The sequence below is a fragment of the Pseudopodoces humilis genome, chromosome 10 (genome assembly GCF_049639895.1).
Source record: "Pseudopodoces humilis isolate 2021_Gansu_Grassland_sample_001 chromosome 10, ASM4963989v1, whole genome shotgun sequence".
Classification (NCBI taxonomy): Eukaryota; Metazoa; Chordata; class Aves; order Passeriformes; family Paridae; genus Pseudopodoces; species Pseudopodoces humilis.
The window spans coordinates 28,564,375-28,576,569 of NC_142209.1; the positions used below are offsets into that span (position 1 = coordinate 28,564,375).

Sequence of the window (12,195 nt, forward strand, 5' to 3'; positions counted from 1 at the left end):
CAAGAATTCACTCAATACTGTAATGCTGTGCAGAGTCTTGCACTGGTGGTGTTTCAGGCAGTTTCACAGTTCTGAGTTGTATTTCAATCCATTTTAGAAATACTGATGTGCCTCACACTTCTGCCTTGTTTTGGACTATGTTTTCAAGATGATGCTCAATTGGCTGTGCTGTGGAGTGTGCAGTGTACTTAGCCAGAGAGGAATCTGCAGTGTCACCTGGATTACTGTTCTCTCTGTCTGGCAGGTCCTCTGGAGGTTAATTTGGATAAAATGTTCTTTGCTTCTTGTTCTCATTTGTGTGTGATGCAGTCTTGCCAAATGCTTTTTCCTTGCACATCCAAAATAAAAGCATTTCAGCAAATTATCCCCCTTGAAACAGTATTTCGGAAAGGAATTAGGGATGGTTCTTCTCGTAACCATAGAAGAGGAAAGAGAATCCCTGTAGCTGATTGAGTTAATTTCAATTCACAACATAATTGTTCAGATCTTGTCACAATTTAGTTTTTGGTCACCAAAATGTTTCTTTGTCGTTTTAACTAAATATGTGTACTTTGTCAGGAAGTTTGGGTTCTTTGAATGAAATACGAGTGACCATGGTGTTTCACAGTTCCTGGATGCTCACAAGCCAGACTGGTTTCAGACAGCATTCTCAGTGCTCAGCATGTCCTAAAGTTGGCTCAGAGGGCTAAAATTTTACTTTTGGATACCCACTGTGAATCATTAACACAAAAAGAATTTGAGTTTTCAGTGTAGAAGTGAAAGTGCAAAGCAGTTTAGAGCCTAGTAACTTACAGTACTGAGCTGGGGTTAAATCAGAGCTAAAATAACTTTTTTTCTGTTTTTCCCCCAAGGACAGAACCATAGGAATGTGATCATGTGGATGGACCATCGTGCAGCAAGCCAAGTCAAGCGCATCAATGCAACCCAGCACAGAGTTCTGAACTATGTAGGGGGAGCCCTGTCTGTGGAAATGCAGCCACCTAAATTGCTCTGGATAAAGGAAGTGAGTACATTTAACACTGGTACATTTTTACTAGTGATTTGTGCCTTTGTTAATTCCTGAGAATGGGATTTCTAAAACAAAAGTCTTCAGTCTTAGCATTGAGCACCAAGGTGTGCAGAATAAGATCAGACTTAAGCTGTGATTTAAACCTGTTGAGGTTCTTTCTTCCTCTCAATTTTGTAGAAATATATTTGATTTTATTGAAATTGAGTGTTTCCTGAGAGAAACATTCCATACGTCTTCCTTATCTAAGATTAGATATACATACAAATAGAGGTACAGATAATAAATGAAGTATCCTAGGATTTAGTTACGGAGGTGTATTTCCTACTCCAGCTGGAGCCTGGAGTGCCAGAGGAGTGCCTTTGGGGCATCCAGCAGTGCAGGGTGTGATGGCCTTGGCTGTTGGTAGAGGAACTCTCCACTTCCAGTTTCAGTTTAGTTCTGTCCCATCAGCAGGAATAAACCATGTGTAGAGGGAAGGTGCCCTGTGTGTAATGTGGAGCTCTACCTCTGTCTCCTGTCTTTAAATTTGGTGTGTTACAATGATCTATGGCCTCTTCATAACAACTGTCAGATAAAAGGAGGGACACTTGCCACTTGAAATTTGTATAACCTCCTCCAGCCTGGCCTTTTACATTTGGCCTCAATGATGCTCACTGTCATTTTAACAAAGCCCAAATGTAAATTACTTGCTGCCAGTTTCAAGCAGCCAAATTCTGTCCTTACAGACATGAGACATTATATTGTAACAAGGTGCAGACTGGGGAAAGTCAAAGGAATCAACTGGTAGAAGCAGGTACTGACAGATTAATAATAATAGAGGGTAATGAATGTTGATAATGATATATGACTATCCATCTCCTAGTTCTTCCCTTCTCATACATCAGTCATTTTATAAATAATAAAATGTAAGCTGTAAAAACATTAAATGAATCCTCTGCATTTAAAGCATTTTTATATTGCAAGGTCTGGGATATCAGTACCTGGCTGCTCAGGAAATCCAGATTATGGGATATCCAAATGTGGTCATGTGGAGGTGTGAGTCTGTTGTGACCTCAAAGCCCTGTGCACAATTGCTGTGGTGTAAAGTGGAGAGCATTGCAGGGCTTGTTCCCTCCCTGAGCCAGTGGGTGGGACACAGGATTCTCCTGAGCCCAGGTGCCAGCCAGCAGCAGGGATTTCCTGGCAGAAGGGTGGTACAGAACAAGGCTTGCTCACCTGTCCCTTTTCAGCTCCTGACATACCAGCTAAGGAGATTATTGTCCTTAAGAGAGGGCTTTTTACCTCAGTGTCTGCCTGCTGAGCTGCCCACGAGACAATTCCTGTGCTCTGAGTGCTCTGGGCATGACTCACCATTAAACTGCTTAAGCTTGCCCTGCTTAACTTGGGCATCTCAGCACCCACAGGAGCACCTCAGCTGCTCAGGAGCAGTAACACTCATCCTGGAGGGGGCTGTAATCTGCTGAGATTTGGCTAAACCTTTCAGCTCTGGAGAGGTGTGAGTGGTTTTACTGCTTCTGTACTCCTTGCAAAGTAGGAGGGGGAAAGGAATTAAATGAAGAGGGAGGATTTATTTTCAGTGCCAGGCACAGCAATGCGTCCATGGCTTACCTGACATCAGGGCTGTCAGCAAAGAGTCAAGCTCTAAGAACTCAAACACAGCCTCATCTAATGCAAGTGTCCTCACTTTTTGCCAAGGAAGGCGAATCTTACAACAACTTTTAAAGTCAGGTTGTTCAGATGAAACCTACAACAGCAGTTTCCACATCTGTTGTTTCTCAGTGGACTGTCTTGAAGTGGGCTACAAATATAAATTATTTAAGTCTCTTCAGATTCTTTGTTATCAATATTTTATATATCAATAAACTGTGACACAGATATTACAGGTGTGGTTAGGAAAAAACCAGAATGGTATTTAATGTGTTCTTCCTGTTTTTTGAGTTGTATCATCTTTATTTTCTGTGTTTAGTGTGTTTCCCAATGTCAGAGTGAGATTTTGATCTAGCTCACACACCACAGTGAAAATATACTTTATATTCTGACTACAGGATTATTTCTTAAGCTAGTGATAATGCACAAGCTGGCAATAAGGAAGCTTAGTTTTCAAATCCCATGGGAGAATTGCAAGATTAGCAGATAGAAAGACACATTTTATCTTTATTCTATCCTTTTTTACTATCTGAGGGCTTTGCAAAGTTGAAACTGAAATTCCCATTGTGTTTCTACTTAATTATGGTAACTGGTGTTCAGAAAATGAGTGCACTGTACCTGGTTTGACCTGGTTACTGCCTGGGAAAGTTTTACACAGTGTTCCCCACACTGTGCCTGGCTGTGATTGTGGTTTTGGTCTCTCCAGCTTTCCTGACTATTGAGTGTAGTGTGATGGGTTATTTTTTTCCTTTTCTTCCTTATTCCTTTCTCAATATTCCTCCCTAATGTTGTCACATACCTGACAGCATCCCAGGAAGTTAAAACAAAAACAGTGGATTCGGCACATTCTCCTATGTCTGACCATGATCAAAACTGGCTAAACCAAGGTGTATCGAGAAGCTACTCTGAGCCTTTGTTCCTTTGGTTGGCATCATGTTTCTGGAAAGTTTTTGATAAGAAAGCTTGACATGCCTGCAACACAGGGATGTTTGTGAAGAAAACAAAGCAGAGCAAAACCCACAGCCAGACACTTTGCACAGTCATGCTCCAGGTCAGCATGTACACCCTAATATATGAAGAATCACTGTTGACTTTTGCTTTTAATTCTCTGGACCTTATTTTGAACTCCCCAGGAATTTAATGTTTCTGCTATTAAATGTTTTTGCTGTTTTCCCTCTGTACATCTTTGCCTGGGATTGGTGCTGTGCACATTCCACAGCTGCTTGCATTGGTGTGGGTTTTGCAGAGATAGTGCAGTGGGGAAAAGTACTGCTTTACATCTGAAGTGAAATAATAAAACAGAAATTAAATAATAAAGAGAAAATAAATAAAATATAAATTTCAGTGATTACTAGATGCACTTTTGGAAGGAAGTTATTTAAAGTACTGATACTAAATGATGCTTGGTCTGTAGTTACACCAAGGGGTTAATTGTGTGTACATTGTTACCAAAGCCTCTCTCTCCCTTTCCGTGGTGCTAACCTAGGTCTGGAAGGCCACCTTAGGAGATATTCTTCTCATGTTTTGCCCTGGGGTCTCCTAAAAACAGTATTTGCAAACCTGATCTCTGTGAGGAGGGGTCTGACATGGGTCTAATCAGCACTGCTAGTAAGTTGTGAGTGATTAGGATGTCTCTCAAAGACAAGGGGAATTTCTGTGCTTTGACGAATTTTCATCTAAGCAATTAAAAGTATTTCTAAAGAATATGACTTTGCAAATTTAATGTGAATTGGTTGGAAGTAATGAAGAAGAAGGAGAAGGAGGAAAGGATGAAGGTGACTTACAAGACAGTTGGAGAGGGACTCTGGACAAGGGCCTGGACTGACAGGACAAGGGGGAATGGTTTTCCACTGGTAGAGAGCAGGATTAGCTGGGAAGAAATTCTTGGGAAGAAATTCTTCCCTGTAAGTAAGGGTGCTGAGTCTATTGCCCAGAGAAGCTGTGGCTGCCCTATCCCTGAAAATGTCCAAGGCCAGGAGGACAGGAGCAACCTGGGATAGTGGAAGGTGTCCCTGCCCATGACAGGGGGTGGAACTGGATGAGCTTTAAGATCCCTTCCAACCCAAACCAGTCTGGGATTCAATAATGACCTAATAGTGCTTTTTCCATTTCCATCACCTTGTTCCTGGAACTGAAGCTGCCGATGACCTCACTCAGTGAGAAGAATGAGCTGACACCACTGCACAAGGAGTAGATACTGGTCCTTATCTCTTGTAGCTTTCTTCTTTCTCTCCCCTTGTATTTATTTGTGGAGTGCTGCTACAGGTGTTCTTCCAAGTCACAAGTTACTCTCATCTCCTTCATTTCCATAAAATGCTTTCTCTTTTAACATTTCATCTTCCTACACAGCATAGAGATGTAACTAGAGACTAGAGGCTTTAGGGTATGTGAGCTGAAAATGTGAGTACATTATTTTGCTGCAGGAGTTTGTCAGTACAACGCAACTGTACAGATATCGATGCTGTGGCAAACCAGTGTTAGAGCAGTGAGAACACAGCTCAAACACAGCAATGCAAGAACTGCAGGGAAGAGTTATCCAGCTCCAGAATTAGCCTGTTAGTATTTTTTTTCCCTAGAGATAGCAGAAGAAAAAAATGTTGTTTACTAATTTCTGGCTGAAAATGTTTTCATAGCTTGTGCCAAAATGAAAGGATGCATGTTATGTTTTCTTCATACTAATGACATTACAAACCAGCTATTTCTAAAAAATACTAGTCCCATTAAATCAGAGATGCTGAACTTTATTGTTTATTTTAAGTGGGTGGGGGGTGTTGGACTGGGGGTAGGTATTTGCTTGGTAACTGCCTCTAAATGAAGTGCAGTCTTTCATATTCTGTTTTCACAGCTCTGCTCTTAATTTCATATTTAAGAGCGAAGAAGGGCCCCTCTTTAGGAAAAAAACCCCAAACCATGGAGCTACTGTTTACCATGTCATTCCTCTGGCATTAATAGCTAAAATCAATAGTCAGTGAGTAGTTTTTTTTTCTGGCAATCAGTGATCTTCCTGTATGTCACAGTTGACATCCTCAGTTAGAGCTGCTGTTTGATCCATCATCCTTCTTCCTTCTATACACACGTGACTTGCAGCTGCCAGTGGGATCATTTGCAGAAACCATTAAAACCTCTTTCCCTGGCAGTGGGGGGAAGGATAGTGGATGTAGTGGCATTAGCTTGGCAGCAGCTCCTTTGCTGGTGCGTGTCTTCTTCACTGCTTGCTGCCCTTGCAGCTGGCTTTTTGTCTTGTTGAATGTGACTGAATATTTTTCCATTAAAATGAATAATAAATTCTGTGTTAAATGAGAACGACTCCAGGCTGTTGAGTTTGGAACTGAACTCTTGTTTAGAATTGTTTATAAATATTTCAACACTCTGTGTTATCACAATCCATACACAGTGCAGACACGCAAGCAATAAGTTGTACTTCAGACTGAGTCTGGATTTTAGCTGCAGTTGCTGATCAAGCAGAAGTGCTGTTTAGAAACAGCACTCACAGCTGGGAGATTTGAAGCACCTGCACCTCTGAGCATGTCCTGCTTGGGCTGTCCCCACTGTGTCTCCTCTCCTCTGCAGTGGGACAAGGCTCCCAGCAGGCACACACTGTCCTCCCTGCCTTCTTCCAGCTTCTCCAGCTCTGATTCCATGTGTCTGCTCTGTCCTCTGCAGCCTTTTCTGGCCTGAGCTCTGGTGCTTGCCTTGCCTGTGGTGCCATGCCTGGGATGCCTCAGGGATTTAAGGATGCCTGCGGCAGTGTCTGCGTGGTGCAGGCAGTTTTCTCCGCCTTCAGCAGCAGCCTTACTCCAAGAGTTTACTTTCCAAGCCCCTCCTCTCCCTGTGTTCCTGACTCTGATAATTCAGTCATATAATATGTTACCAGTTAGAGTGCAGGTTGTGACAAAATTGATCAGTTTGCAGCCATGGCTCTGGCAAGGATAGAATTTCTGCTCATGGCCTATCTTGGGTGTCTGGGAATAGCTCTGTCACATGGCTTGGCATCCAGTGTGAAGTGTGGAAGATCCAAGTTGTAAATCCTTGCTTTGAGTTGAAGCAGGGCATGGGACATGAGGTTTTAGATCCCTGTCAGTGTGTGCATTAAGTATTGCATTGTTCCTTTTCTTCCTTTCACACAATTTGTTTTCTGTAATTTAGAAAAAGACACCCTATTTGTGTATTTTCAGTCCAATGAAGAAATCCCTCATTTTCCCTTCTCGCCTAGGAAGATTAAAATACGTTGCACTACATGATTCTTAACATCTTTGACCTCAAGTATTTGATGGCCTGTAACAATCTCAAAACATTATTCTGTGGAGGTGTAGCTGTTAAAGCAACCCAAAGCAATCACAGAGAGAGATATGAAGATAGAGCACCCCGTAAGTACCTCTGGAAAGCAGAAAGATTGTGAGTTCCTTTGCAAGTGAGTTTGGAGGGTGAGTTGCAGGATGTGAATACAGCATTGGGAACGTTCCTGGATCTTTTCCACAATCCTTTTAATGTGGTCACAGACTCCTGACTGGGTGAAAATAAATTTGAATTAACTTCAGTGAGTGTCGAAAACATGGAGACTTTAAATTTGTTTGGAAAATGCATCAGGGCGTGCTATGATTTTTTTTTGTCTGTACTAATTAGCGATGACACAGCATCAAGATGGCAAAAAATGAATCATTTGGATGTTCATGAAACAAAGTATTTTGAGTGTCACTAACTTGTGGCTTTTGGGAATTCTTGAAGTAATAGAATAAGGATCCAAGGAGTATATTTGATGAAACAGATTTATTTGAAGAGCATAGTTATTCTTAATTCAGTTTCTTTTCTGATTAAAGTAACAGCCAGACTACTCCTGTTGCTTCTTGAAGGCTCTCAGGTGTGTAAACAACACATAATGGCTTTTATTATCAAAATAATCAGGCTGAATGATCTTTGAGCTAAATTATGGAGCAACTTGGCATTCATACAGGAAGTTAAATTTGATGTGAGTAGCAACCTCATATATCTGGGAGGTGAGCTAAAGCTGAGTGGTCGGGAATAGACATCCAAAGGTTGTGTCTTTTATGAAAAAGTTGTAATCAGAGCATTTATTTTTTGAACTCAATAGAAACCCAGTAAGTTTTAGAACCTTTTCAAGGTCTAAACTCAAAAAGTTTTAAGACAGATTCTTGGCATGACTCAAAACTAAACAAAATTTTGCTTTTTTTGTACTTACCCAGTTGCACCTTAGTTTCTCCAATTCACAGATTCCATTTCAGCAACTTTCTGGACTTGTAAGATTTTGGTTTAATATCACAGAGTATCTAAATTATGCTATAGAGTCATAGAATCACATGATGATTTGGGTTGGAAGGGACCTTAAAGCCCATCCCATTCTACCCCTGCCGTGGGCAGGAACATCTTCCACTGTCCCAGGCTGCTCCAAGCCCCACCCAACCTGGCCTTGGACACTTCAGGGATGAGGTAGCCACAGCTTCTCTGGACAACCTGTGCCAGGGCATCACCACCCTCGCAGGGAAGAATTTCAAGAGCAAAATATTATTTCTCTAAAATGGAATCATGTTATCTTTTAATTCAGCCTGTACATTCTTGACACTGAATGGAATTATTTTCTGTTCCAGAAAGACCCCATCAAGGGCTTGTGTTTCTAGTGCAGGAGCTGATCTTAAGTGAGAAAACTTGGCACTTTTCAATTATTTAAGAAGCTGGTGGAGGTTTTTCAAGCAATCTTATCCTCCTATGGAAGTTTGATTTGTGACCCTTGTGTGCTTTTTAGTTTTGATATTCTCTACCTGTATTAATGTACTGAGGTCAGAGGTGATCACTGGGATTGCTTTGCAGGACAGCGATGCTCACTCTCTGTCACACTGGATACAACATTACTCCTGGGGAAACTTTCTTCCCTTTCATCATGGTCTGGTATCTGTGGGTGGTGTGGAGATTGGGGAAAAGTAGTTTTGAGAATATGCCATGCTAACATCAGCTGAAATCAGACTGAGCTTTGGAGGTGGAAACAAAGAATAGAGCCTGGCCCAGGTGTTATGACCAGCCTTTTCTGAGAGTCTTCTTGCTTTCTGGACCATCATCTCTCTGCAGAGAACAGTGATGGAAACTCCTTATAAATGATCTATCTTGGTAGAAGAGTTTTTTAGGAGTTTGGGACTGTTGTGTAGCTTTTCAGAAAGCCACGTGATCTGCAAGCTTGGTTTCTGCACTCACAGAGCTCTTTGTTTCCTTCCTATGCTTCTAATTAACAAATCTTACATTTTAAATCTTTAATTTTAAACATTTTAAAATCTTAAACGGCTTATTTTAGAAAACAGAACATTTTTCAGGCAAATATTTTTTTGATAAAGTTGTTGACTTTGAAACTGCTCTGACATTGAGCAGCTGATGGGGAACAGAGACACCCCAGGTTATTGATCTGAAACTTGTGCGTCCATGAACTCTTCATGGGGAGCTTTGTTTATGATCAGTCTGTGCTGGGGGAAGGGCTCAGTTCTCCAGATTGTAAATCAGAGAGAAGAGCTGACTGGATGATCAGAACAATGAGTTTAAAAAAAACCAGTAGTTTTTTTCCTAAATATTAGGATTTTAATTGCATTAAAATAACGACATGACCATGCATGAGCTCTAATATCTGGCCTTCTAAACATATTTTTATTAGAACTTGCCAGAATCATGGAAGAAGGTTGGCTACTTCTTTGATCTTCCGGATTTCTTATCTTGGAAAGCCACAGGTGTCACTGCAAGGTATGTTAATTATAACAGTATGATTTTGTCTATTTTCTTATGTACATTTCTGCTTTAATTCATTCTGACTGGACCTGCTGTTATGTACATCTGTCTGTAATTCAGCCAGCCTCGAAACATCTTGAACCTATCTCCTGCCTCCATTGTGCATTCCTGAACACAGTTGTTCCCGTGAGCAGTGGAATTCACAGATACAGTGTGTTGCTGCAAAATATCATTTTGGAGCATAAATATGATTGCTGGAGTTCCTGTGAAATACACTTCCAATAATTCTTTGAATAATTCTTTGAAATAAAATTCTTTGAAAACAAAACCCTCTGAGAGAACCCCTTAAAAATCTGGATTGAAATGACCAACACAGGTGAAGGGCTTTTGTTGATCCTTGTGAGAAGTGAGGGCCAGTATTATTTATTTAAAATCATGCCCAGTTCAGTGCAGCTCACAGTTATTTCCATTGCAGTCTGTGGAGTGGAATCTGTGCAAAATGTATTCTCAGATGAAAACTGGCCACAGGATAGTTTTAGTCTTTCTGGAAATGAAGATACCGTCCCATCAGAGACAGTTCTTTTTATTTGTGTGTTCTGTTTCTCCCTAGTTAGGATTCCTGCCTGACAGTTATTGTTAGAGCATTATATATGTATTCCTTGCATTATACAGTAGAGAGGTGCTATGACTGACTTAAAGAAAGCAAAAAGAGGAGTAGTGCAAGGACTTGCCAGATGATAATTGATAAATGGCATCTTAAATCTTCTTCCTTTGGACTTTCAGGCAGATTTTGCTGTCTAACTCTGAATTATGTAACAGAAGAACAACTCCCACCCCACAGATCTTGCAATATAAACAGTCCTGTCACCTGGCCCAACTCTACCTTCAAGAGGATAAATCCCAGGCTCCCAGATGATGTTCAAGGGTCTGCATCTTGTGAAAGTACTCAAGACTTTGATTTAGCATTAGCACCCTTTGGTCAGGGCATGAGGGTGGGGGAGGCTCTGAAAAAGGAGGGCACAGTGATCCTGACAGCTCCATGATCCTGCCTGGCTTTGGCTTTGTGTCCTTGGTTGCAATTTCCTGGAGATGAAGCAGAGAATCTCTCTAAAAAAAAGAGTTGCAGAGGATTGTACTCCAAAGTCGAATTTAGACTGACAAGTTCATTTCATTAGCAAGGACAATATGATTACTGAAAATCTTTTAATTGCATTGATGAATGTTGTAAGGGAGTATGTTGGAAAAAGACTCTCTGGGTAAAGTCTTCCCTCACACTTTGGTTGAGAGTCTTCTGTTTTGAATAAAACAGCTCCTTGTACATCATTGCTGTTTTTAATGTGCTCCCCAAAACCAAGCCCATTGTTTTGACTCTAATAGATTGTCTTGTAGGGTAACGAAGAAGGAAGGAAGAAAAAAACAGGAAAATAAGGACAAGAAACATTTTGCTGGAATCAAACCTTATTTTTTTTCCTTTCCCTGCTTAACTCCATGTACACCTGTTTTCTGAGAATTTTCTTGTAGGTTGAAGTCAAGTAATTTGTCCTGCATATGCTCATAATACAGAGAAAGTGTGAATTTATCAAGTATGAGATTATTACATCTTACTACCCTTACTGCCTTTGAGCACAAAGAAGTCTATTCACAGGGCAAGACAGTGTTAGTCACTGTGAATCATACAGAACTTGGCCCTGATAAAAGGATTTGTTTTTTTTAAATTTGTTTTGGTGATGGAGATTTTACCAAAATAAATGCAATTCTGAAGGCACTTTTAGAGCAAAGACCTTGCTTCTTTAAATTTTAAAGGGGCTCTCTAAAACATTTTGTATGCATTTGACATTTAGAAACTATGTAAAGTCTTTTTGCCTTCAGTGAGGTCACTGTGCACAAAGTTAAGTAGTGTGTGAGATCAGAGTTTGACGTATTTGAAAAGCAGTTCTTGATGTATGTTTCTAAGTATGAAATCCTTTGTCTTTCACCTTTCATTCTACTGGCTTGAACTGCTTTGTTACCAAGTTGTTTTTCCAGTGGACCTATAATAAACATTAAGTGTTTCTTACCACTGAGATGGAGACTCAAAACATCTTCTAGGGTTTTTTACCTCCTGGCTTTGAAATTGCTCTGTGTCTCACTGAACTACATCCACTCATCAGTTGCAAAGGATGAGTTCCAAATTTTTGATTCCTATTGTTCTTGGAAAGCTGTTGCCTGTAATGCTCCATATTTAATATAATTATGTTTTATTATTTCTGCTTTGGGCTGATGAGCGACAGGATCCAGGCAGCTGACTATCCTGCATTTAAAAAAAAAATGTTACTGACAGCTCTTTAGTTACAAATTTTAAATCTTGAACTTCTCAGCTTTTCCCCCCCAAGGCTGCAACAAGGCTGAGTGTTGGTTTTGCCACTTGAATACTCAGTTGTCTTCTCTCAGAAATGCTGTGGTGGAGAGGAAGAGCTGTGACAGACACTTAGCAGTGCTTTTCAGAGGCTCAGCACTGTGACTCACTGCTCTCCCTCCCCCATCCAGAACCTCTGGTAACCTTTCCTTTATATGGTGCTTTGGGTACAGCTATCTTAATAAAATCTTAACTCCTCTCTGGTTTAGTTACAGGCTACTGTATTATGGATGGGGAATTCTTAGCAGAGATGCACATCTGCAATCTAGTGTGTTTCTGGAGGCTTGTGAGGGATTACATTGCAGATAAGAATAGGGCTGAGCTGTTAAACTGGGTGGAATCCTCACACAAATTTCTCAAAGGTCACATGTGCTTAGACCCAGAGTTCTGCTTCAGGGCCATTTCCAATCATAGGCAACTCACT

At 40.7% G+C, this 12,195-nt stretch overlaps 1 protein-coding gene across 6 annotated transcripts in view; it reads left to right on the plus strand.

The window, feature by feature from the left end:
• FGGY (FGGY carbohydrate kinase domain containing) overlaps positions 1 to 12,195 on the plus strand; it is a 242,162-nt gene that overhangs the window by 130,014 nt on the left and 99,953 nt on the right. For all 6 annotated transcript variants that reach the window (XM_088060213.1, XM_088060214.1, XM_088060212.1 and 3 more), the window contains exons 4-5: positions 852 to 1,003; positions 9,306 to 9,391. In XM_088060213.1, coding sequence (XP_087916339.1) covers positions 852 to 1,003; positions 9,306 to 9,391 — 238 coding nt within the window. The remainder of the gene's footprint in view (positions 1 to 851; positions 1,004 to 9,305; positions 9,392 to 12,195) is intronic.